The 27985-nt window shown below is 46.2% G+C and overlaps 1 protein-coding gene across 4 annotated transcripts in view; it reads right to left on the bottom strand.

Annotated features, from left to right (window-relative positions):
* Window positions 1-27985, bottom strand: part of EFL1 (elongation factor like GTPase 1) — a 410413-nt gene that overhangs the window by 349215 nt on the left and 33213 nt on the right. For all 4 annotated transcript variants that reach the window (XM_073653133.1, XM_073653136.1, XM_073653134.1 and 1 more), the window contains exon 11: window positions 9463-9585. In XM_073653133.1, coding sequence (XP_073509234.1) covers window positions 9463-9585 — 123 coding nt within the window. The remainder of the gene's footprint in view (window positions 1-9462; window positions 9586-27985) is intronic.

Here is a 27985-nt window from a genome sequence, read left to right as displayed (position 1 = left end):
CCCATTATTCTGTATGGAGGACTTTGTGGGGACCATTATTCTATATGGAGGACTTTGTGGGGCCCATTATTCTGTATGGAGGACTTTGTGGGGCCCATTATTCTGTATGGAGGACTTTGTGGGGCCCATTATTCTGTATGGAGGACTTTGTGGGGCCCATTATTCTGTATGGAGGACTTTGTGGGGCTCATTATTCTGTATGGAGGACTTTGTGGGGCCCATTATTCTGTATACTGGTTGGCCCACGACTTGGTCAAATTTTTCATTTTGCCCCTATTGTGTGTTTGAGTTTGAAATCCCTGCCTTAGTAGGACAAAATGAGAGGCATCTAAAAAGCAAAGCCAGCTCAACTTTGTTGGGTTTATAATCTGAGAGATTGATGACTCGGATGCTTATCTATCTGGAATGGTGTAGTTGTCCAAATTGTCAAGTTTTGGCTTAATTTTGTAACTGATGAATTGAGTCCATAATTTGAGGTGTAGTCTATGTAGTTTCTTTATCTTGTGGATTAGAAGGGTCCATAGTTTGTAGCAGTACTGTTGCAATTTTTATTCTGTGCCTTCTGTAAGTGTGTTCCTCCATGTTTCAAATTCCTCCCGAACTTAACCCTTGATGCTGCAGAAAACATGCAAAAGGTGGTTCCTTAGTCTCTCAGAAATCCTGTGATAATGGGTTTTATGCATAAAGAGTATTGTAGATCCAGTGGCTTGCGAAAGTATTCACCCCCCTTGGCATTTTTCGTGTTTTGCTACCTAATAATTAGAGATGAGCGAACCTAAACTTAAAAGTTCAGGGTTCGTACCGGACAGTTACGACGATCACGGAGAGGGTTCATGTAAAGAACATGCCTATAACTGTGAACATTTGGTTTACTTTTTATTGTGAAGCAAACAAATAAGAAAAAATAACTGAAAACTTCAGTGTGCATAACTACTCAGCCCCCTAAACTGACTTTGTAGAGCCTCCTTTTGCGGCAATTACAGCTGCAAGTCTCTTTGGATAAGTCTTTATGCGCTTTCCACATCTTGCCACTGAGATTTTTGCACATTCCTCAAGGCAAAACTGCTCAAGCTCCTATCAAGGATGAAATCTCATCGCCATACAATAAAAGAATAAAAAAATAGATCTAACTACAAATATTTTTATAGGCCTGATCACAGCATCATGTACATTAAAATTTCAAGCATTAAAAAGGTAATGAAAAATGGATGGAAACCTTCCTGGATTTATGTTCTTACAGAAAGACAGAGAAAATAGGTACGGAGGAGGGGTAGGTCTGTATGTTAGGAGAAATATGAAAGCGAGTGGGACAAAGGCAATATAGAAAGATTATGAGGAAGTTGAAACCTTGTGGTGGAAATTACAAAGACAGATAAGCACTGAAAAAGTATTTTTGGTGTAATTTATAGACTACCCTCAACATCACTGAGGGGGTTTGAGGGTCAGCTGCATAAATGGATATACAGGGTGCTGCAAAGGGTGGTACAGTGGTGATTATGGGAGAATTTAACTACCCAGATATTGACTGGGGTCATAGTTCTGCTTCAACAGCAAAGGATAGAAAATTCTTCAGCTTGTAGCAGGATAATTTTATGTGCCGTTTTATGAAAGACACGACAACAGGCGATGCTCTGTAGGATCTGGTCATTTCTAACAATGGAGAGTTCGTTGTAAATGTTATGGCTTGTGAAAACCTTGATACCAGTGACAACAATATAATTTCACTGTGCACATATGGTAAAAAAAGCATACTTGGGAGGAGAGAACAAAAACACTTAATTTTATGAAGGCCGGTTTTCCCAGGTTGAAGGCAGCACTTCAAGACATTGACTGAGAGCAACTGCTGTCAGGTAGTGATTTTTTCATTTTTGTGCTGCATCACTCCATTGCAGAGATATTTATTGTTATTGGAGTCTCTGCTTACAGGCCAACTGCGGGTTTATGCACAGTCCTCTCTGGTGGTGTGTGCTTTCACCGCCAAGCACACCTTATCTGCAAGTCTCATCATGTTATCATGCTGTGATTGGCATAATCTGGGAGGGAGGAATGAAAGCACATGCCTCCAGAGAAGACTGTGAAGAAACGTCCAGTTGCACTACAAGCAGAGATTTCACATAGTGCGCTCTAAAAGCAGCAATTTTGAATATCTTTGCAATGGAGCGATGCAGCGCAAAATGGAAAAGAGCAGCAGAATCAGGGGGATCTCTGAGATTTTTTCAAAGTATTTATCTCAATTTCTTTGAGCACATGACAGGCGTTCTTTAAGTCTATATTGGTCAGACTGCACAATATATTCCTATAGTATAGATGACAAAAATTAAACCCCAAATGTGGTGCACATTTGTAAAAAGGACTCTCGGTCTTTCTTCGATAATTATAGCTTGTAAGCTAACATGCATTTGGGGAAAAATGTTCAAGTGGGCTTGTAATGTATTAAATACAGGAGTATGTGATAAAAATAATAAGTGATATCCAGCACAGTTTAACTAAGGACAGAAGTTGACAAACTAACTTAATTAGTTTTTATGACATACTGGGTGAAGCCTAGACAAAGGAGTAGCTCTGAATATAATGTTTTTGGACTTTGCAAAGTGTTATGCACACGCCCGGACTGACTGGCGTGTGCGGGTGTTGTGGTTCCACTGGACCATGAACCGGAGAGTGCCTGGAGGGGCGTGACTAAGTATCTGGCCGATCCGACCAAGATGGCACGACGGCATACGACGCCAGTGCACCAGGGAGAAACCGGGCAGAGGGACCAGGTGCTACTCCAGGTCAAACTCCGGACACGGGGGTTGACCCACACAGGGATTACTGGAACAGGCTGGTTAGGCTGGCGCACAGACTGGAGGGTATAGGCAGGCACGACTGGTATGCAGGCAGGCGGGTAAAGGCAAGCGCAGCTAGAGTGCAGACAGGGAGGCACTAGCAGGTAGGAACACAGGCGGGATAGGACCCAGTACACACTGGGACTCAGGAACAATACAGGCAGAGGGGTACAGGCCGAAAGGACGGGCTGGAGCACAGAAAGGTTAAGACCCAGTACAGACTGGGTCACAGAACCGCAGATGCGGTAGACAACCACAGCAGAGAGGGAACGCCCGAAGCGGTGGGCAAGAACAGAGCAGGACGGGGCTGCAGGAGCAGCGAGCACAAGCAGGGCAGGACAGGACTGCCGGAGCAGCGGGCAGAAGCAGGGCAGGACAGGACTGCCGGAGCAGCGGGCAGAAGCAGGGCAGGACAGGACTGCCGGAGCAGCGGGCAGAAGCAGGGCAGGACAGGACTGCCGGAGCAGCGGGCAGAAGCAGGGCAGGACAGGACTGCCGGAGCAGCGGGCAGAAGCAGGGCAGGACAGGACTGCCGGAGCAGCGGGCAGAAGCAGGGCAGGACAGGACTGCCGGAGCAGTGAGCAAAAAGGGTCAGAGCGGAGCAAGGCTGCCGGAGCAGTGAGCAAAAGGGTCAGAGCAGGCTAGAACCGCCGGAGCGGTAAGCAAAGGAGTCAGAGCAGACTAGAACCGCCGGAGCGGTAAGCAAAGGAGTCAGAGCAGGCTAGAACCGCCGGAGCGGTGAGCAAAGGAGTCAGAGCAGGCTAGAACCGCCGGAGCGGTGAGCAAAGGAGTCAGAGCAGGCTAGAACCGCCGGAGCGGTGAGCAAAGGAGTCAGAGCAGGCTAGAACCGCCGGAGCGGTGAGCAAAGGAGTCAGAGCAGGCTAGAACCGCCGGAGCGGTGAGCAAAGGAGTCAGAGCAGGCTAGAACCGCCGGAGCGGTGAGCAAAGGAGTCAGAGCAGGCTAGAACCGCCGGAGCGGTGAGCAAAGGAGTCAGAGCAGGCTAGAACCGCCGGAGCGGTGAGCAAAGGAGTCAGAGCAGGCTAGAACCGCCGGCGCGGTGAGCAAAGGAGTCAGAGCAGGCTAGAACCGCCGGAGCGGTGAGCAAAGGAGTCAGAGCAGGCTAGAACCGCCGGAGCGGTGAGCAAAGGAGTCAGAGCAGGCTAGAACCGCCGGAGCGGTGAGCAAAGGAGTCAGAGCAGGCTAGAACCGCCGGAGCGGTGAGCAAAGGAGTCAGAGCAGGCTAGAACCGCCGGAGCGGTGAGCAAAGGAGTCAGAGCAGGCTAGAACCGCCGGAGCGGTGAGCAAAGGAGTCAGAGCAGGCAAGGCTGAGTAGGGGGGACAGGGCTCTGTTCACACGGAACAGACAGGAAGGGAAAGGCAGAGCCAGACACCCACAGGGTACTAGCAGAGAAGTAGCGAGTGGACCACAAACTCACAAACGGGAGTACAGAGACAACAAGCAGGAGTTAGGTACGAGTTCAGACTCTGCAGAAAAAGGAAGGGAACGGACATAGAGGCAAAACAGGTAAAGGATAGGAGAGAGTTCAGACTGGAACTGAGTGTACGGAGGAGACCGACACTGCAGCGGAATACAGGAGCGGGTCTGGGAATACGGCCCCCAGAGAGGCAGGACGAACAGGCAAGGAGCGTGTTCAGACAGGACAGACAAGATACAGGAGCGGGTCTAGGTAATCAGCCCCTAGAAGGCGGGAGGAACAGGCTAGGAGCGTGTTCAGACAGGTCAGACAAGATACAGGAACGGGTCTAGGTAATCGGCCCCTAGAAGGCAGGAGGAACAGGCTAGGAGCGTGTTCAGACAGGCCTGGAAATACAGCCTCCAGGATAGGCAGACAAGAGAACACAGAACGGGACCTGGCACCTTCAGAGTGCAAGCACACACTGAATGAAACACTATGCTCAGGCAGGAATAGATGGGAGCAGCTGAGCTATATACCAGGTGACAGACAGCAATAGGCTGAGGACGCACAAGGGGTGTGACCCACAGCAGGTACAAAAAGCAGGAAGTGATCGGGCGCCGCCCTTAAGCAGCAGAAACAGACACAAACAGACAGCATGGAGGGAAGCCAGAGAGACATTCTGGACAGGAGATCAAGTGCGCGCTCTTGCACAGTGGGAGATGGACCACCATGCAAGGACGCCGCCAGGTATGTTACACAAAGGTACTTGACACTGTCCCACACAGAAGCCTAATGGGTAAATTAAGGTCTATACACTTAGAAAAAAAGGTTTGCAATTAGATCAAAAATTGTCTCAAAGATCGCACCCAGAGAGTTGTGGTGAATGACTGCTACTCTGAATGGTCCCCAGTTATACATGGTGTACCCCAAGTTCAGTACTGGGTCCACTTGTTTATTAATGATATAGAAGATGAGATTAATAGTAGTGGTTCTGTTTTTGCAGATGACACCAAGCTGTGTAGTGAAGTACAGTATATGGAAGATGTTCATAAGTTACAAGATGACTTGGACTAACAATGTTTGATGATTCATTGGCAGATGAGGTTCAATAAGGATAAATATAAAGTTATGAATATAGGCACTAATAACCTGCAGACATCATATGTTCTAGGGGGAGTAAAACTAAGAGTCACTTTTAAAGAAGCATCTGGGTGCACATATAAATCACAGACTATATAACAGCATGTAATGCCAATCAGCAGCTTCTAAAGCAGCAGGATACTGTCATGTAGTAAAAGAGGTATGAAATTCTGGGACAGGGACGCAATATTGTCACTTTACAAAGTGTTAGTGCAATTCCATCTGGAGCATGCAGTTCAGTTCTGGGCATCAGTTCATAGAAAGGATCCCATGGAGTTAGAAAAGGCACAAAATAGAACCCCAAAACTGATATGGGGCACTTAGTTATGGGAAAAGATTAAAAAATGTATTTAGTCTTGAGAAAAGGCATCTAAGGTGGGACATGATTAACTTGTACAGGCATTAAATGGCCCATACAAATCCATGCTTCATGTACAACCCTCTCAAAAGACAAGGTGGCACTTCCACTGTCTGGAGAAACAAATTTTAATCTCCCAAGGAGGCAGGGATTATTTTACCATGAGAGTTATTAGTCTGTGGAACAATTTACACCACAGGAGCTGGTTACAAAGGCAGTAGGGTTGAGCGAGTATGTTCTGTCAGAGTATGCTCGGGCCGAGCTCCGAGTATTTACAGCTGCTCGGTGATCTGGTTGAATTGCTCCCTGTGCATGATTTTCAACTGTTTGACAGCTTTATTACATGTGAGGAATGTCTATTTCTTACACATTCCTCATATGTAATAAAGCTGTCAAACAGTTGCAAATCATGCACACGGGAGCGATTCAACCATATCACCGAGCAGCTGTAAATACTCGGAGCTCGGCCCGAGCGTACTCGGCGAAAGGGTTAATAGAACATACTCGCTCAACACTAAAAGGCAGCCATCGATTGTTTAAAAAAAAAAAAGGCATAGATGTAAAATTCTTGTTCTGATTTTTGACCCAGTCGGGATCAGGAGAGAAAGAATTGGACTTTAGGGTAGACTAGATCATGAATTAAGGATGTACCTAAGCCACATTCCCTTTATCCTTTCCAATCTCTTGGTTTTACTTGATGGACGAGTCTTTTTTCAACCATACTAACAATGTAGCTATGTCTTATTGTCGTCCGTTTCACAGATTAGACTCGGCAATTAAAGTCTATAGGGGATTAGGTAAACACGGATGGAAAACTGAAGCAATCAGACGTCTTCAGTTTTTCACTGATTCATTGTTAAGAGTCAATGGATAAATAAAAGTTCTGATCGTCTACCTCCTTCAGTTTTTAAAAACGTATGAAGAAGAAATGGATGCAACATGGATGACACGTGAGAAAAATATTCTATTTCACACTGTTGTAAAATAGACACAGATGTGTGAATGTAGCTTAAGGTCGATTTCCCCAATTTTTTTTTCTCGTACACGAAAAAAAAATATGGAAATTTTTTCATTAGTGTGCTCGATCAGATTTTTATCCAAATTCAATCCATGCACCATACGTTCTCTATCCATGAAAAAAAAAAACAGTACATGAAAATCAGACAAGGAACTTATTATATCTCTTGAGATCAGATTACAGCTGCTACCTATAGAAGTCTATGGAGAGTGGAGATGAAGTAGGAGGGAGCACCAGGAGACAAAGGGAGAGACGCACGCAGAGGAGGTGCTGCAACTTCTAATAATTAGTGCCCACACAGGATAAAACGCTAAAAATTTCAGTATTCAAGTCACATAATGACCAAAAATAATTAAATTCCTGATTTATATACACACACACACACACACACACACAGGATATTCAGAAGTTACTTGTAACAAAAGTTACATTTTAACAACCTTTAAAGGGTTGGTCCGAAGACAAAGTCATTTTGCTCCTAACTCTCTATTTATTTGATGCTATTTTCCAATATACAGTACAGACCAAAAGTTTGGACACACCTCATTTAAAGATTTTTCTGTATTTTCATGACTATGAAAATTGTACATTCACACTGAAGGCATCAAAACTATGAATTAACACATGTGGAATTATATACTTGACAAAAAAGTGTGAAACAACTGAAAATGTGTCTTATATTCTAGGTTCTTCAAAGTAGCCACCTTTTGCTTTGATGACTGCTTTGCACACTCTTGGCATTCTCTTCATGAGCTTCAAGAGGTAGTCACTGGAAATGGTCTTCCAACAATCTTGAAGGAGTTCCCAGAGATGCTAAGCACTTGTTGGCCCTTTTGCCTTCACGCTGCGGTCCAGCTCACCTCAAACGATCTCGATTAGGTTCAGGTCTGGTGACTGTGGAGGCCAGGTCATCTGGCGTAGCACCTTATCACTCTCCTTCTTGGTCAAATAGCCCTTACACAGCCTGGAGGTGTGTTTGGGGTCATTGTCCTGTTGAAAAATAAATGATGGTCCAACTAAACGCAAACCGGATGGAATAGCATGCCGCTGCAAGATGCTGTGGTAGCCATGCTGGTTCAGTATGCCATCAATTTTGAATAAATCCCCAACAGTGTCACTAGCAAAGCACCCCCACACCATCACACCTCCTCCTCCATGCTTCACGGTGGGAACCAGGCATGTAGAGTCCATCCGTTCACCTTTTCTGCGTCGCACAAAGACACGGTGGTTGGAACCAAAGATCTCAAATTTGGACTCATCAGACCAAAGCACAGATTTCCACTGGTCTAATGTCCATTCCTTGTGTTCTTTAGCCCAAACAAGTCTCTTCTGCTTGTTGCGTGTCCTTAGCAGTGGTTTCCTAGCACCTAGTTTACCATGAAGGCCTGCTGCACAAAGTCTCCTCTTAACAGTTGTTGAAGAGATGCGTCTGTGTGGCATTGACCTGGTCCCTAATCTGAGCTGCTGTTAACTTGGATAAACTTATCCTCAGAAGCAGAGGTGACTCTTGGTCTTCCTTTTCTGGAGCGGTCCTCATGTGAGCCAGTTTCTTTGTAGCACTTGATGGCTTTTGCAACTGCACTTGGGGACACTTTCAAAGTTTGACCTATTTTTCGCACTGACTGACCTTCATTTCTTAATGTAATGATGGCCACTCGTTTTTCTTTACTTAGCTGCTTTTTTCTTGCCATAATACAAATTCTAACAGTCTATTCAGTAGGACTATCAGCTGTGTATCCACCAGACTTCTGCACAACACAACTGATGGTCCCAACCCCATTTATAAGGCAAGAAATCCCACTTAATAACCCTGACAGGGCACACCTGTGAAGTGAAAACCATTTCCGGTGACTACCTCTTGAAGGTCGCCAAGAGTGTGCAAAGCAGTCATCAAAGCAAAAGGTGGCTACTTTGAAGAACCTAGAATATAAGACATATTTTCAGTTGTTTCACACTTTTTTGTCAAGTATATAATTCCACATGTGTTAATTCATAGTTTTGATGCCTTCAGTGTGAATGTACAATTTTCATAGTCATGAAAATACAGAAAAATCTGCACTAACAGCTAGTGTATTTTTTTTCCTACTTTCTGCGGTCACTGTCACAGCCTCTTCCCCATCCCTGAAACAGAACATCAGAGCAGGGGGCAGAAACTGTGGTCACTGTCACAGCCCTTTCCCCCTCCTTGAAACTAAACGTCATCAGAGCAGGGGGCAGTGGCTGTGGTCACTGTCACAGCCCCTTCCCCCTCCCTGAAACGAAACGTCAGAGTAGGGGGCAAAGGCTGCGGTCACTGTCACAGGCCCTACCCCATACCTGAAACAAAGCATCATCAGTGACGTTCTTTTCAGGGGCACAGGTACTCTAACAGTCAAAGCAGCCTTTGCCCCCTGCTCTGATGACGCTTCGTTTGAATATCCCAGCATGCATTGGGATACATAAACGAATCGTCATCACACAGGACGTTGAGACAGTGAAGTTAGGGAAGAGTAGGGAATTTTTAAAGCAAGTATATTACAAAGTAGCTTAGATTATAGCATCAAATAGATAGGGAGTTAGGAGCAAAATGACTTGGCCTCCGAACAACCCCTTTAAAAACAAAAACATAAAATCTTGAATCCCACGGAACTGCCATATTCCTTCCCCGCCCTCCCCCCCCCAATAAATTAAATAAATAATAAATCACAGATATAACTCACCTCCTTTGAGTTGCTGAGTTTCACAGGGCAGAGAATCAAACAGTCGTGAGCTCCCACAGAGAAGCTTCTCCACTCTCTCCACAGATATGTCTAGGGGACTGGGAAGCTTCTTGCATACCATGTCTTACAGATATAATTAAGGAAAGCAACCAAAAAGACATGCCTATCTCTGCAACATAGACGAAGCACAGACGACAGTTGTGTATCCATTTCCATTCCAGCAAATAGAATATAGAAACCTGAAGAGATTGTCCGGTCTAAAACAACAAGTCTGCAGTTACTCCCCGTGACCGCAGACTTGTGAATCCTCACATCATGTGCACTGTGGGGATTCTCTGGTGTCAGCCCCAGGAATGGCGGTCATGCATGGCGGTATAGATACTCCTGGCCACAATCCAACTAGATGGGCCAGACTCAATGTAAGTGTACTGTGCAGGGCAAGAAACAGTCTAATCCAGGGATGTCAAACTCAAATACACAAAGGGTTAGAATTAAAAGCTTGGAAAAAGTCCCGGGCCAACCCTGATATTTATTAAAAATAAAAAATAAAAAGTTTACAATTGAGGGAGTTTTTCCTTATCAAATATAAGGATTAAGTTTGTTTCCATATGAAAAAGTTTAAGGGGTTGTCTCACGAACAAACATTTTAATTAATAGATCTTAGAATATAATATTAGAATAATATAATATGTTATGCAAGAGCAGTAAAAAGCATATGGCGCAATGGCCTAATTTAAATATGTAATAAAGGATAAAAAACCTTGAATAATACAGATAAAATATGATGCAAACAAAACTCTCCCCACAGTATGATACCCCCACAGTAAATTCCTGCACACGCACGGCATGGTAACCCTACTGTACTCACCCTCAATCACCCCGACAAAGAATGGTGACCCCATCATAGTACTGTATGATTCTCCAACTGAAAACCCGGCTCTCCACACAGTATAATGGGCCCCACACGGCGCTCCATACAGTATAATGGGCCCCACACGGCGCTCCATACAGTATAATGGGCCCCACACGGCGCTCCATACAGTATAATGGGCCCCACACGGCGCTCCATACAGTATAATGGGCCCCACACGGCGCTCCATACAGTATAATGGGCCCCACACGGCGCTCCATACAGTATAATGGGCTCCATACAGTATAATGGGCCCCACACAGCGCTCCATACAGTATAATGGGCCCCACACAGCGCTCCATACAGTATAATGGGCCCCACACAGCGCTCCATACAGTATAATGGGCCCCACACAGCGCTCCATACAGTATAATGGGCCCCACACAGCGCTCTATACAGTACAATGGGCCCCGACATAGTGCTCCATTCAGATCCTCTACTTAACGCGGTACAGGGGCGCGTTGTAATGATGTCATCGTGCCCAATGTGCTGACATGTCAGACGCAGAGGGGAAATGATGGGAGAGGGAGCGTCAGCTGATTGATGCTCTCGCCGCCATCATTGCTTTCAACTGTTGCCGCATGTAGTGTGCCGATATAGTTGAAAGTGTGATGCCAAATGGAGGACCTGGCCAGGGTCGCGGGCCAAATATACTCACCCGAGGCCAGATTTGACCCACGGGCCAGAGTTTGACATATGTGGTCTAGTTGGATTGTGGCTGGGAGTATGCATATCGCATACTTGAGGTGACCGCCATTCCTGGCGCTGACATCGGAGAATCCTATTAGGACACAGTGCGCTCAATGTGAGGATTCACAAGTTTCCAGTCACATAGACTCACAGCAGACTTGTCGTTTTAGACCAGTCAACCCCTCTAATGTATTGTGTGCATACATAAAGTGCATCAGTGCTGAGCAAGGGGCATGGTTACAGCTGCGTTCACTCTGTATTGAGCAGTGACTGAAGCCGTGCCGGCTGTGCCTTTATGACTGAAAGCTGGAGGCTCCTGGGAGGAATAAAATTTATTTAATCTCGGTAGCCGGGATTTCAGTGCGGCGGTGGCACGGCAGGAGAACGCCATTAACCTGCAGATTAACTTCCTATCTGCATTCTTTGACATGACAGGTTCCTATTAAAAACAGATTCTACAGAAAATCAACTTCAAGTATAACAAGTGCACCAGCCTCATCAGGGCTGTAATATTTATATAATAATATATGTAATTTATAAAGTAAAATCTGGTGACAGATCCAAGTTTGGTTATGTATGATAAAAGCATCTGATCCTGGTGTCCAAATCGTGGCATCCCTTAAGAAGCCCAAAAGTTCTGTTTAGAAAGGAGAACCTTTACATTCATGTCACAAACTATGTTACTATAGGTTATAAATACTAGATTCCTTGATAGGGCGTTGATCCAGGGAACTAGTCTGATTGTCGTATGGAGTCGGGAAGGAATTTTTTTCCCCAATGTGGAGCTTAGTGTTTGCCACATGTTTTTTTTTGCCTTCCTCTGGATCAACAAGTTAGGCTATGGGTTGGACTAGATGGACTTAGTCTTCCTTCAACCTTAAAAACTAAACTATGTTACAAGAGTTAAACGGGTTGTCCACTACTTTCACATTGATGCCCACAGATGGACGGCAAAGCACCGCAAACAGCTGATCGGCAGAGGTGCTGCGTGCGGGACCCCGGCCGATCATACATCCTACGGATAGGGCATCAATGTGAAAGTAGTGGACAACTCCTTTAAATGGATTACTATTGATCACAGTTACAAAGGGGTTAAATGTCTAGGGACAGACTTTCCTTTGGTATCTGCTCTCATCACACCCTACCACATATACTGACAATACTGTGCTCTGCTCCATCAATTGGATGCACATCGCCAAAGAAAATAACCTGCAGGAAGTCCAGAGACTGGACTGAGAGGACTGGGGTAAATAGATTCTCTCTGATGAAGCCCCCTTCAGACTGGGACATCTGGAAGAATAACTGTCAAAGAAGAATACTGAAGCTGAGCAATACCATGTGTCTTGTGTAATACCACCAGTAAAGTATCCCGAGACCAGTCATGTGTGGGGTTAATCTTAATCACAGTTTTGCCTACGAACAATGCCTTACATAAAGAATGACATCTACACGTCCTCCAAGAGCAACTTCTCCCAATGATCCAGGAGCTATTTTGTGAACAATAATTTTTCTAGCATGAAGGAGCACAATGTCACAAAGTAAAAGTGATAACTAAGTGGCTCGGTGAACCAAAGATTGAAATTTTGTGTCCATGACCAGGAAAAGCCCCAGATCTCATTCCCATAGAGAACCTGTGGTCAATCCTCAAAGAGTGGGACAAACAAAAACACAGAAAATGTGATAAACTCCAAGCACTGACTAGGTAAGAATGGAGTAACATCAATGGCCAAGATGCTGATATCCAGCATGACAGGGAAAACTGCAGGAGTTTTGAAAAATAAAAGGGTCAACGCTGTAAATATTGAATCTTTACAAAAACATGATTTGACAATTAAAAAAAAAAAACTTATGAAATGCTTATAATTTTACTCAAAGGGGTTTTCCCAAGAACAAAAGTTCATTTTAATCAATGGTTGTGTCTGACAATGAACATGATCTGATCATACCACATCCCCTGGGCAGGGGAAGAGGCAAAAGAGTATACAGACAGGACAGCACGGGATCACAGCTGATTCTTTCTTTGAAGTAAAACATTGTTTAAAAACATGCAGGAAAATGTTTTATCTTACAAAAAGAATCAGCTGTGATCCCCTCCTGTCCTGTCTGTATACTTTATTGCTTCCTCCCCTGCTCAGGAGATGTGATATGATCAGACCATGTTCCTGCACAGTCAGACACAGCCATTACACAGTACACAGCAGGTGACATTTATAAAATTATCTCAGCACAGGAACATTTTATTTAAACACATCCAATTGTGGAACCTATCATTCCAAGATCTATTGATTAAAATGAACTCTCATTCGTGGGAAACCCCCTTTAAGTAACCATAGAAATAATCGACTAAAAGATCTAAACACTGAATAAGCAAACTTTGTAAAAAACTAAATTTGTGTCAACATTTTTGTCCACGACTGTACATTTATCAGTAGTGGAATAAGAACGTCACATGACAAAAGAAAAATGAGATGTCAAAAAGGAATTAAGTGCTGGCGTTGTGTGATTAGGGGCGTCCGATGCATCTTTTGCCTACTTGTACAGTACAACATTAGAAGTGATGCATGTCACATTGCGCCATTTCTCTACCCCACAGATTACCACCGCTCTAGAGCGCCGTCGGTGCATCCATGACTGGCTACCATCTGTTTACCTCGAGTCCTCAGGGGGTGTACTTACATATCCCCAATTACTCTGCCATACGGGTAACCGCCAGCCAAAAACATCTCAATACTAACGACGACAACAAGAGATACAAATTGTTAACAAAGAAGAGATAAAGTAAAGAAAGTAATGGATTAATGACGGCACAGTCTGGCAGCAGCTTCAGTTACATGCAGACTGTGGATTGGCATGGCGCGAAGATTTAGTGGCAGCGAATTTATATTTTAATAACACCAGCTGTTAACACAGACTTCTATCATTCATTTTCTAGATAAGTGCGGAAAATCCACTCTGCCAAATATAGAGAGAAAATGTGTCTAACCTTTGTTAGCCGGTGCCACAGCCAAGTTATTTCAGTAGAATTAATGTACTCACTTGTAGCTGGCACAGACGGCGGCACCATAGTGGTTATATATGCATACATAAAGCACAGGGCAAACCTGTTTAATGTGCTCTGGGCTGGAAAAACACTGCCGTTATTAAGTTCCATACTACTGAGGATTTAGGATAAATTACAGCTACAGGGAGCAGTCACAAGGCTCTGCCGTTCACATTACTCCCTATTATTTAAAGCATATGTTCCCCATTTTACCGTTTATATATAGAAATAGAAGGGGTTGGCTGGGTTAATAAAATATCAGTGCAATAAAAGGTCATAGAAACTGAAGATATTTATGCTCGGGGTTCACGGTAACTTCTGGTTAGGTGGTGGTCACACAACCTCAGAGTTTCCTTATTGTTCTGTACCATGGTTCTCCCATCTCTCCTCAAAGTCGGGGAAGATCATTTCTATGCCCGATCCTTTTGTTTTCAGGAACAGAAGCCGCTGACCTCTCTGGCAGTGGTTTTCCCCGCTCTGCGACGTAAAGCCCACCATAAACAAAAGATAGCCATCAGCCGAATTATGCTTTGCCAATTGTTTGAAAACCGTTTAGTCTACCACTCCCCTTACATAGGAACATTCAGCTCAGTGCTCATGGGGGCCCTAAGTCTGGAGGTAGTGTGACACAGGTACTTTAGATGCAGTGACACAGAAACACAGAGCAGCCAGTACAGGGTTAATAAATGGGGGGGGGGGGGATTTATTGTAACAGGGTCAATCTCCACACATGGAGTAACAGGGCAAATATGGGGACAACAAGGGGAGTAGCAGGTAAAAGGCTATAACCGACAATCCACAGTTTGGCTAGCTGTAGCAGAGTCGAGATGGTTCTAATTGGCAGTTTTACACTTAGCTGACTCTTGTTCCCCACAAGGCCGTTGCTGGCTGATGCTGGTGTTGTTTTCTTCTGGTTTCCCCGCCTAAACAATGCTCCGTCTTCTGGCGGCAGCGGGAGGTCTCCGGTTTGACCAGCTGAGCCCCTAGTCCATAACACTGCACCTCACTTGCTCGGCTCCAATGCTCCATCTTCTGGCGGCAGCAGGCGGTCTCCGGTTTGACCAGCTGAGCCCCTAGTCCATAACACTGCACCTAACTTGCTCGGCTCCATGGACACTGCGTCTCTTCTCCCTCTAGTGGGGCTTGACCCCAACTGAAAACTCTCTGCTTTCCCGTGCATAATTCCTTTTTCTCCCTCTTCCTAGACACGCTCCCAGCTCCCCGGTCACCTGACCCCTGAGCTCTGGCTCTGGACGCGCCCCCAGCTTTCCGGTCACCTGGCCCCTGAGCTCACAGTCTGTCATCCCCCTGCAACCAGAGGCAAGGCCCCGGCAGTTCCGGATCCCTTGTTCTGAAAGTACTTACACCCCGGTCTTCCCCCTTACACTCCCGCTCTCCTTTAACTCGCCATTCCACGGGCGACAGTTCCTTCACCAAACGTTCATATTCTTGGACTTCCTGGACGATACGTTGCCATATAAACTGATCTTGTTCGTAACGGTGAGGAGGCACTCCTGCTGTTGTCCGTTCAAACCAGCATAACTCAGTTTGACCGATGGGGGGTGCAGAGTCAATCTCCGCCTGCCCGGTGGCTTCAACCGATGGTGTTCCCTTGCCGCCTGCACTGGCGACTGCAGGTAATCGAGTGCTGGGGCTCGGAGGTAGAATCAACAATTCTTCTTCGTCCACATCGTGGCTTGGGCCAACTGTGAGACGACCTTCTCTAGAAGCAGGTGATACTTCTTCATCTTCGTCATCTTTAGACAGACAGGGATGCAGCATACTATGATGAACCACTCTGGTAGGGGCTCCTTTAGCCCCCTCGGGTTGAACTTCATACACAGGTCCTTCAGCGCCAACCCTGTGCTTCACTCAGTGCAGGGTCCGTTCCCACCGCCTACTCAATTTGCCCTGGGGCCGCCTGTCTCGAACCAACACCCGCTCCCCGGGCCTCAGAGCTGTTCCTCGAAGGGCAATGTCTCATGATGTTTGAGTTCCCGAAACTTTTGCTGTACCAACAGTTGGAGGGTCTGCAGTCGATGCCGGTGTTCCCGGACCCAGGAAGACATCCCCGTCCGTGGGTAGTCCTCCTCGGGGTCCAGCTCTAACTCGGTAATCTCTCACCTCTTTCGCCCGAACAGCAAGGTATAAGGAGTGAACCCCGTCATACTATTCACTCTGTTGTTGTAGACCCACACCAGCTCGGCCACAAACTCAGGCCATCGTACCTTCCGCTCTTCCTCCAACGTGCGGAGGATTTGGATCAGTGTCCGATTAAAGCGTTCACAGGCCCTTTCCTTGAGGGTGTTAAGGAGTAGTGATGAGCGAGCATGCTCGCTACTGCTCGGTGCTCGCCCGAGCATCTCACTGCTCGAGATGTTCGGCGCTCGCTGAGTATTTCCGGGTTGCTCCCTACATGTTTGGCGCTCTTTACAGAGCCAATGAATATGCAGGGATTGCCTGCCATGCACTGTAATGCCGTAGCCATGTTGGTTGTGGGCATTACAGTGATTGGCTGGCCGCACAGAGTCATCAGGTCTATATCAGACCTGACGCCGCCATGCTCGTCACAGTCACTCCGGAATCAGACAGTGTAGGGAGAGCTGCTGCTGCGTCAGGGAGAGATTTGCTTGTGCATTAGGTAGAAAAAAAGTACATTACACATATCCATCTTAACAAACAGTCCTTCAGAGGACTAACTAATCCATCTGCAGAGATATCAGGCAGTGTATATAGGCAGGCAGGCAGTGTATATAGGCAGCCAGGCAGTATATATAGCAGACTGCAGTGCATATAGCACAAGAGGCTCCATTCCAATTCTGCCTTCTGCTGCTATTAGATATTTCTATACAAAGGCCCAGGTCTCAGGGGCCAGGAATACTTTTCTTTGGATCTTAATCCTCATTATTTGCTTAAAAAGCAATCCAGAGAAAAATGTTTTTCTGCACCATTTGCTTGTTGGCACTGCAGAATACAGCCAGGTCCTTTCCATATTACAGCGCTAGAAATCCAGCTATTTAAAACTCTGTTTTCTCCGTCAAACGGATCACATATACGTTGTCAGAAAATACTGCCATTTCTGGCCTCCATTAAAAATTTCCTTTAGTGTGTCATTGAAGCAATTCACAGCAGTTTGCTGTTCAAACTACTTACCTACAGGCCAGGTATTTAAAACTCTGTTTTCTCCGTCACACGGATGACATAGATGTCAGACATACAGTACAGACCAAAAGTTTGGACACCTTCTCATTTAAAGATTTTTCTGTATTTTCATGACTATGAAAATTGTACATTCACACTGAAGGCATCAAAACTATGAATTAACACATGTGGAATTATTTACTTAACAATAAAGTGTGAAACAACTGAAAATATGTCTTATATTCTAGGTTCTTCAAAGTAGCCGCCTTTTTCTTTGATGACTGCTTTGCACACTCTTGATGATAATTAGCGTCATCATCCCGCTTCTCTGTCTTCTGAAATGCTTTCTGCTCACAATCAAAGAGGATGCATTGCAGGCGGAGTATGATGAGATGGAGTAAGGAACCATACAGGGTGATTACACACAGCCAAGCCTCATCTCATCTCAACGTGGATTGGGTGACAATGAGGAAGAGGAGGAGGAGGAAGGACAGAAGATAGTTTCATGCACTATAGACGGTACTACATGTACAGCTGTCATACCGTCTGTTCAGCGTGGATGGCCAGAGGACAGAGAGGAGGAGGAGGAGAGCATGGTCAGTCATCCTCTTGGTGAGGACACAGAAGTCTTGCCTGTTAGTAGTCTGGCACGGATGGCTGAGTATATGTTACGCTGCCTTTCCCATGACCCTCGCGTTATCAAAATTTTGGGTGACAGTCATTACTGGTTGGTGACACTTCTAGTCCCACGCTACAAGGAGAACTTTACATCTCTTATTCTTAAGGCGGACAAGTCTACAAAAATGGGGCAGTACCAGAAGGCCCTTGTTGCGGAACTATTAAAAAAATTCCCATCTGAAAACGCTGGCGGCAGAGGGCACACTTCGTTGGAAAACCAAGGAGTACAGGCGAGAGAGACAACTTCAATCCAGCAGAGGCAGGGGAACACTGTCAAAGTTCTGGGAGAGTTTTCTCAGACACTCCCATCGCACAGGCTCTGAGTCGCGGGGTACTCTCACAAGGAGTGCAAAGTTTGGGAAGATGCTGAGGGAGTACCTTGCCGACCGTACCAACGTCCTCCGTGATTCCGCTGTGCCTTATAATTATTGGGTATCCAAGCTGGATATGTGGAATGAACTGGCTCTCTATGCCTTGGAGGTCCTGGCCTGCCCTGCCGCCAGCGTTTTATCAGAGCGGGTTTTTAGTGCCGCTGGTGGAATTATAACTGATAAGTGCTTCCGCCTGACAGGCTGCCTCTTATTAAAATGAACAAGGGCTGGATTAGGCCAGACTTCTCAACACCACCGAATGATAGCAGCGTAACATAAACTCAAATCCAGTGTCTTTTCTTGGGAGGTGTATTCCCATGCACCTTTTCACCTCCACACATGGGTATACGCTTCCTGATTTTGGCTATTTGCTCTTGTCCTCCTTCTCCTCATCCTCCACCAACATATCACCAGGGTGACCATGGTCCGTGATGCAACACCCACAATTTTTTTAAAGGGTGTTTATGATGCCCGTAAAAATTGTTTTTATACAGTATGCTCCTTTCTAATGGGAACATTTTTTTATGAGGCCCTCCTCCACGTCTCTTACAAGGGGAATTGAAGTGCCTCCAAATTTTTGGCAGCCCTTGCATTCACTGCATAGGCCAACACTATGGGAGACTCTCTCTTTTCTAATGGGAATTTGTCGTTACTGTGGCCCTGCTCTATGTGTCTTTAAATTCTTAGTGGGGGTTTTTCCTAAAATTGGTCAGTCATTGGACTCACTGCATACCCTATAACTGTATAGCAGACCCTCTCCTTTCTAATGGGAACATGTCGTTACTGTGGCCCAGCTCTATGTGTCTTTAAATTCTTAGTGGGGTTTTTCCCAAATTTTGGCAGCCCTTGCAGTCACAGCATGGGCATTACCACAAAAGGAGACCCGCTCCTTTATAATGAGAACATTTTTTTTTACTGAGACCCTCCTCTATGTCTCTTCAAAGGGGTATTGGGTTGCGTCCAAATTTTTGGCAGCCCTTGCAGTCACTGGATACGCAATAACAGTATAGGAGACCCACTTGTTAATAATGTGAACAACAAAGCATAGCCGGCTGATGGCTCTCTAACAATAGCGAGGGCCGACTGCTGGCCTTTCAAGAATAGTAAGGGCCTTCTGATGTCCCCATAAAAATAGGCTTTATGACTTTCAGAGTCCCTCCATCATAAATAAAACAGGATGTGTCTGATGGTGTGTCACACACCACATTGCCAGATAAGGTTGTAAAATGTATGCAGGCTGCATACTTGCACTTGCATTCCAAGTAACAGAAAACTAAGCAGATGGTGGCCTCTATCATCATCATGGCCTCACCTCGGCACTATGAACTCTCCTGAAGGAGAAGCCAGGGCCCGCCGGAGGAGTCTCCGGTTCTCTGGTGGGCCCGTCCAACCCTGCCGAGAAGCAGCCCTGGCTAAGAAAAGTGTGGCGGAAGGTTCCCGGACACTCTATGGATGCTTTTTAATGTGGATCGGACACGCTAATGTATGTTATTTCTTAAACCGCATTGCAGATCAGGCCATTGTCCAACTCTGTATTCATCAAATTAAATGCGCAAAGAAAGATGTGTGTTTAAGTCAAAGCACGTGTTTGTGGTTAGGCGGTCCTTCCCATTAAGTGAACTGGGGAGGGCACAGGTAATGTTGTGGAACCCGTGCTTGTGGAAGGCGGAGGCGACACCGGGAGAAACAGTGGCGGCTGGGGACCGAGTATGGATACCTGGCCGCCGCCGGCATGAGGTTATGAAAAGCTTCCGCCTCTACGAGCCTAAAAGGCTACATTTCAAGTGCAAGCAGCTGTCAAAAATTTGGCAGTATAGTATTGCAGCCTGTGGGTGGGTGGGTGACTGGCTGGCTGCATACTTGCGCTTGCATTCCAAGGAATGGGGTAGGGACAACTGAACACTGCACTGGGACAAGGACGTGGACGGTGACTGTTGCAAGTCTGCAACGACAGGTGCATGGCGAGAGGCTTCTTCGCATGCGCCAAGGATCACTTATGATGGGCACACTTTTAGGCAGTGACCTGGGAGTCAGAAATGCTTCCAGAGGTCTTCCCCATGCGGTTCCCATGTCTTTTCAGCACTGTATGCATGTGTCTGATGATGTGTCACACACCACATGGCCAGATAAGGTTGTAAAATGTTAAAATGACATTTCCTGGTGAATGCATTTGTCTTTGTTGAATGCAATGCAAAAGTGCAAAACGCACCAAAAACGCTACGTGTGAACATAGCCCAAGGTGTGGAGGAGTAATTTTGTTTTTGGTTATTTATTTTGCTTTATATACATTGTACATGTCATGGAAAGGATGTTCCTTAACATATTTCCCAGGAAAATCCATTTTGGTTTCGTTTTGGTATGTTTTATTGTGAGTCCGTAAAAGTGGCGTAATACCTCTGACAGCGTTGTTAAAAGCAGTGACCTGGGAGTCAGAAATGCTTCCAGGGGTCTTCCCCATGCTGCACCCATGTCATTTGAGCACTGTTCCCATCGATTTGGGCAATTTTTAGGCCCTCTGCAGACCGCCGGGGGGAGCCGCCTGAAAAATGCTCGAGTTTCCCATAGACTTACATTGGGCTCGTTGTTCGGGTCGAGCACCCGAGTATTCCAATTTGCTCGACCCGAGCAATGAGTACCCGAACATTTTAGTGCTCGCTCATCACTACACCGCGTGCAGAATTATTAGGCAAATGCGTATTTTGATCACTTCAATACTTCTTATACATGTTGTCCTACTCCAAGCTGCATAGGCTTGAGAGCCAACTACCAATTAAGTAAATCTGGTGATGTGCATCTCGGTAATGAGGAGGGGTGTTGACTAACGACATCAACACCCTATATAAGGTGTGCTTAATTATTAGGCAACTTCCTTTCCTTTGGCAAAATGGGTCAGAAGAGAGATTTGATGGGCTCTGAAAAGTCCAAAATTGTGAGATGTTTTGCAGAGGGATGCAGCAGTCTTGAAATTTCCAAACTTTTGAAGCGTGATCACCGAACAATCAAGCGTTTCATGGCAAATAGCCAACAGGGTCGCAAGAAGCGTGTTGGCCAAAAAAGGAGCAAAATAACTGCCCATGAATTGAGGAAAATCAAGCGTGAAGTTGCCAAGATGCCATTCGTCACTAGTTTTGCCATATTTCAGAGCTGCAACGTTACTGGAGTATAAAAAAGCACAAAGTGTGCGATACTCAGGGACATGGCCAAGGTAAGGAAGGCTGAAAAACGACCACCTTTGAACAAGAAACATAAGATAAAACATCAAGAATGGGCCAAGAAATATCTTAAGACCGATTTTTCAAAGGTTTTATGGACTGATGAAATGAGAGTGACTCTTGATGGGCCAGATGGATGGGCCAGAGGCTGGATCAATAAAGGGCAGAGAGCTCCACTCCGACTCAGACGCCAGCAAGGTGGAGGTGGGGTACTGGTATGGGCTGGTATCATCAAAGATGAACTTGCGGGACCTTTTCGGGTTGAGGATGGAGTGAAGCTCAACTCCCACACCTACTGCCAGTTTCTGGAAGACAACTTCTTCAAGCAGTGGTACAGGAAGAAGTCGGTATCGTTCAAGAAAAAGATGATTTTCATGCAGGACAATGCTCCATCACATGCATCCAACTACTCCACAGCGTGGCTGGCCAGTAAAGGGCTAAAAGAAGAAAAAATAATGACATGGCCTCCTTGTTCACCTGATCTGAACCCCATAGAGAACCTGTGGTCCATCATAAAATGTGAGATCTACAGGGAGGGAAAACAGTACACCTCTCGGAACAGTGTCTGGGAGGCTGTGGTGGCTGCTGCACGCAATGTTGATTGAAAACAGATCAAACAACTGACAGAATCTATGGATGGAAGGCTGCTGAGTGTCATCATAAAGAAAGGTGGTTATATTGATCACTATTTTTTTTTGTTTTTGTTTTTGCATGTCAGAAATGTTTATTTCTAAATTTTGTGCACGGATATTGGTTTACCTGGTGAAAATAAACAAGTGAGATGGGATTATATTTGGTTTTTATTAAGCTGCCTAATAATTCTGCACAGTCATAGTTACCTGCACAAACAGATATCCTCCTAAGACAGCTAAATCTAAAAAAAACACACTCCAACTTCCAAAAATATTAAGCTTGGATATTTATGAGTCTTTTGGGTTGATTGAGAACATAGTTGTTGATCAATAATAAAAATAATCCTCTAAAATACAACTTGCCTAATAATTCTGCACACAGTGTAGTAAGGAGTAGTCCGTGACTTCTCAATCCTGTACAACCGATGCAGCTCTTCCATCACCCGGCCCTGGAAGCAGGCGCCTTGATCGGAATGGATCCTCTTTGGGCAGCCGTACACCCGAATGAAGTCTCGGCAGATGGCCTGCGCAGCTGATTCAGCAGTCTGGTCTCTGGTCGGGGTCATCACCGCGAACTTTGTGAAGTGGTCTGTCATCACCAGGCAATGTTCATACCCGAGATGCGCCGGTCCAACAGTAAAATAATTGATCATCAGCAACTCCAAGGGGGCAGAAGTCACAATGGTTTGTATGGGGACCCGCTGCTCCGGGGGCTTAACCAGCTCACAGCTCCGACATCTTCGACAAGTGTCTTCTATTGTTGCTCGCAGTCGGGGGTGATACACCAGCCTCTGCAACCACTGAAATGTCTTCTCTGGTCCGTAGTGAGCCCCTCGTTCATGAGCCTCCTTAGCCACTACTCCGACCAACTTCTCTGGGCTCACCACTTGCCAGGTGATCCCGAACTCTCGCAGTAGCTGTACCCATCGGTACAGCAGCCCGTCTCGCAAACAAAGTCTCTCCCATTGTCCCAGCATTTTCAGCGACCCCGGGGACAGGGTACTCCTCTCTTCTCGACTGGGGACCTGTCTCAAAGCCACCCATTGACGTAATTGGACAACTTCTTTGTCAGTCTGTTGAAGTCGGACCCAGTCACCTCTGGGCTGCCCTAGCACTTGTACTTCCGACGTCTCTCCGATCTGTCCCTAAGCCACGACCAGCGGTCCCACGAAACTTCGGAAGCTAGGGACCTCATCCGCCTCCAAATCTTCATCGCGGTCATTATCAGGCCATTCATATGTCACTCTGGAGAGGGCGTCGGCGTGAGTATTCTCTGCCTTAGACAGGTAGGCGATCTTATACCGGTACCTGGCCATGCGGGCCACCCATCACTGCTCCACGGCCCCCAATTTCGCATTCTCCAGGTGAGCCAGCAGGTTGCTATCTGTTCTTACCAGTACTTCGGACCCGGACAAATACTAGCAAGGTGGGATTCCGGCGGCACGGTGACCGCCAGAGTCCAGGGGTCTCCTCGTACAGCAGACAGCTGTACCACATCAGGTCGCACCAACTTCTCTGGCATTCTCAGAATCTGGGCTATTTCCGCCCTGGGAGAGAGTGTGAGATCACCTTCGCCCAGATTAACGCACCGCACTATAACATTGCTACCCTGGATGGTGACCAGTGTCCGAGCCACCATGAGTCTGGGGGGTGCTTTGTCCGTCGATGTTGGTTCTATCTGAACTTTGACCCCCTCAAGAGGTGTGCAGGCCCGTGCGGGTAACAAGAGTACAGTTTGTCCTGGTGGTAAGGTGAGTGCCGTATCTGCTGGTACTATTATTTTCCCCAGGACCTTCCCTTCACTCGACATCTCCTGAGCCTGGGCGGCTCACATTAATTGTTGAAAAACCCTCCTTTGGGGGGTTAGTGGGTCCCACCGGTCTAGAGGAATCTCCTTCAGCTCACTAATCAGGATTTGCCTGATGTCTTTCAGCACATTCATTCCGAGGGTCACCGGGGGTCCACTTCCGGTTCCCCCTGCGACCAAGACGACCCCTTTTTTCCCCACATCTTTTCCACACACTCGGATCTTCATCCATACCATCCCTGCGACCGGGATGGGTAATTGATTAGCTGCCGTGAGTCTAATTACTGGTCCCCATTCAGGCCGCGCTATCTCTGGAAATCGCTGTTGAAAGTAGGCTTCTGTCATCGTAGACACCTGGGATCCTGTGTCAATCAGGCAGTGAACAGCCCGACCGCTTATTTCGGCCCAGACAGTCGGGCTGGTGGAAACTAGGTCCTTGGGACTTCCTCTTTTTCTTTCCCCTTCCTTAGGCTCCGGGCTGTGTCCCCCAAACACGGAGCCCATTTGTTTAAAGGCTGCCGCGACAAGGGCCGCCCTCGGCTACCACAGCCCCTGGTGTAATGTCCTGCGCCTCCACACTTCCAGCAGGTCGTGTCTCTGTCTGTGTAGGGCTGCCTCACTTCTCTACAGAACTCTCCTGTAGGGCCGGGCCTGAATTCAATTCTTTCCCTAACTGAGGCAATCGATTCAAGGAATCTCTGGTGTCGGTGCAGGGGTCTTCTTGAGACAAGACCATTTACCCCGTATCTCCTGTATCCCCTTTCGCATCTCTCGAGCCCATTCCGATTTTGGGTGGGTACCTCGTTACTCTGGACCATCCCTGCCAGGGCCGTCACCCCATCTCCTGCTCTCTCAAACGTGCCTCCGCCCCCACTTCTAGAAAAGTCATACGTGGGTTAGCGCGCAGGCGCTCCCGCAAGGCCTGCTTCAGCTGCACATCCCTGAGGCCTGCCACAAATTGGTCCCTTAAGATCACATCAGAGGGGCCCATTCCCAAATTCCCCATGTCGTCTTTTCTAGTGATATAGGCATGCACCCTCAGTAATGCATTAACATACTGCGTCAGTCTCCCCCTCCTGCTGCACTTGGTGAAACAGCCGTATCCTCAGCTCTCCTACATTGGTGGGAAGTACTTGTTCGGCTATGTTCACACATGGCGTTTTTGCAGAGGTTTTTTTGTCTGCAGCCAAAACCTTCACTCTTGGTAGTAATAATGGTTCATCTAAAATGCAGCAAATAGCTGTGTTTTTGCTGCGTTTTTTTACAGTGTTTTGAAGGAAAATTTTATGAGTGATTTATCTATACAACATGCTAATAAAGTTAGTTTTATTCACCATAAATGCAGCACAAATGTTATGCTGCATTTTTGCACAAATGTTATGCAGCATTTTTCCACACATTCTCATTTCTTTACATGCGTGAAAAAACACTGCAAAAATGCTGAGAAAAAAAAAAATCACATGCTGAAATTTTTGACATTTTATCTAGGTATGTGTCACTTATTAGGCTGTAGTTTCAATACAATCAGTGTTTTATCAGCAAGAGATTATTGCTGCAGCACTAGGTGTCGTGTGCCAGGCAGTCCAGCTAATCTGTGTAACCTCGCCCCCCCAACTGATTGGCAGCTGGCTGAAATATACACAAGAAGTTGCCAATCAGAGGTGTAGGTAGGGTTATACACTGCTCAGCATTCTGACCACTGCTACATCTACAGCAGAGAAAACAGGGGGTCTATCAAAACTACACCAAGAAGCCCAGTTAGCGATACATCGCTGGAATCAGGGTCTCTGCTCCTACATCATGCTGCTCTTGGATTGCATACCAAAACCTGCTGAAAGGTTCCCTTTAAAAACACTGCAGTTCTCAAATTCAGCAAAGATAAAAAAAAAAAGCTGTTTGCACGAGATTTCTGAAATTTCCTAGGTTTTGATGGTATTGTAAAATGCAGCTCTTTTTGCTGTAGAAAAAAATGCGGCAAATAAAAAAAAATACCTTGACTGAACATTGCCGAAGAGTGGTGGTAAAAAGACCAAAAGGGCTCCATCGATTGCCAGACCCCAGTCCCTTAGTTGTAACATCACTTCTTTATGGGAATAGAAAGATATGAATAATGTGGACTTCTCTATAAGGACAGTTTGGAAAAGTTAAAAGCCATCATGAAGAGGTATTGGAGATGCATGGCTACACAGTATTTCAGAGCAGTGATGACCCTCAATCTGGTCAGCGGCACATGAGGGGCACAGTCGCATGTAACAGATCTAACTATTGCTACTGGGGCCTCCCTACACTGTCTAAGTTAATGTCCGCCCCTCACCAGACAAAGCAAGATGATTTCTGAGCCTCAGCACCCATGATTAAAAATTATGCTAAATACATACAGTACAGACCAAAAGTTTGGACACACCTCATTTAAAGATTTTTCTTAACAAGAGAATGCCAAGAGTGTGCAAAGCAGTCATCAAAGCAAAAGGTGGCTATTTTGAAGAACCTAGAATATAAGACATATTTTCAGTTGTTTCACACTTTTTTGTTAAGTATATAATTCCACATGTGTTAATTCATAGTTTTGATGCCTTCAGTGTGAATGTACAATTTTCAAAGTCACGAAAATACAGAAAAATCTTTAAATGAGAAGGTGTGTCCAAACTTTTGGTCTGTACTGTACACTGCTCAAAAAATGAAGGGAACATTTAAACAACAGAATATAACTCCAAGTAACTCAAACTTCTGTGAGATCAAACTGTCCACTTAGGAAGCAACACTGATTGACAATCAATTTCACATGCTGTTGTGCAAATGGAATAGACAATAGATGGAAATTATTGGCAATTATCAAGACACCCTCAATAAAGGAGTGGTTCTGCAGGTGGGGACCACAGACCACATCTCAGTACCAATGCTTTCTGGCTGATGTTTTAGTCTGAATGTTGGTTGTGCTTTCACACTCGTGGTAGCATAAGACGGACTCTACAACCCACAGAGTTGCTCAGGTAGTGCAGCTCATCCATGATGGCACATCAATGCGAGCTGTGGCAAGAAGGTATGCTGTGTCTGTCAGCGTAGTGTCCAGAGGCTGGAGGCGCTACCAGGAGACAGGCCAGTACACCAGGAGATGTGGAGGGGGCAGTAGGAGGGCAACAACCCAGCAGCAGGACCGCTACCTACGCATGTGCATGTGTCTGCACAAACGGTTAGAAACCGACTCCATAAGCGTGGTATGAGGGCCCGACGTCCACAGATGGGGGTTGTGCTCACAGCCCAACAACGTGCAGGACGCTTGCCATTTGCTACAGAACACCAGAATTGGCTAAGTCACCACTGGTGCCCTGTGCTCTTCACAGATGAAAGCAGGTGCACACTGAGCACATGTGACAGAGTTTGGAGACGCCATGGAGAGCGATCTGCTGCCTGCAACATCCTTCAGCATGACCGGTTTGGCAGTGGGTCAGTAATGGTGTGGGGTGGCATTTCTTTGGAGGGCCGCACAGCCCTCCATGTGCTCGCCAGAGGTAGCCTGACTGCCATTAGGTACCTAGATGAGATCCTCAGACCCCTTGTGAGACCATATGCTGGTGTGGTTGGCCCTGGGTTCCTCCTAATGCAGGACAATGCCAGACCTCATGTGGCTGGAGTGTGTCAGCAGTAGTGTTGAGCCACCCCCGTAGTGTTCGAGTTCGGTTCGTCGAACACCCGTGTGTTCGCCGAACTGTTCGTCGAACTGTTCGTCGAACACCTTCGAACACCGTTAAAACCAATGGCAGGCAAACAAAAACACATAGAAACACATAGAAAACACCTTCAAAGGTGTCCAAAAGCTGACAAACTGCTCAGAAGACACAACTAACACATGGAAAAGTGACCAGTACATATAGTCATGCGAAAAGAAAAGAGGTGGAGGAGTAAAAGGAGGGGGAGACACAGATATAGGCATGTCATGCCCTTCTAAAATCCAAAAAGTGAGAAGCCGAGACGGCCAGTCCGCTCCTGCCCGTGCCACCTCCGTGTCGCCGGGTTTGTGCCAGAGCCGCGGTGAACCCTGACG

The sequence above is a fragment of the Phyllobates terribilis genome, unplaced genomic scaffold, assembly GCF_046119375.1.
Source record: "Phyllobates terribilis strain yellow unplaced genomic scaffold, ASM4611937v1 Scaffold_11__3_contigs__length_659146591, whole genome shotgun sequence".
Lineage (NCBI taxonomy): Eukaryota > Metazoa > Chordata > Amphibia > Anura > Dendrobatidae > Phyllobates > Phyllobates terribilis.
The sequence above is the reverse complement of the archived record's forward strand: the minus strand, read 5'-3'. Positions and strand labels throughout refer to the sequence as shown.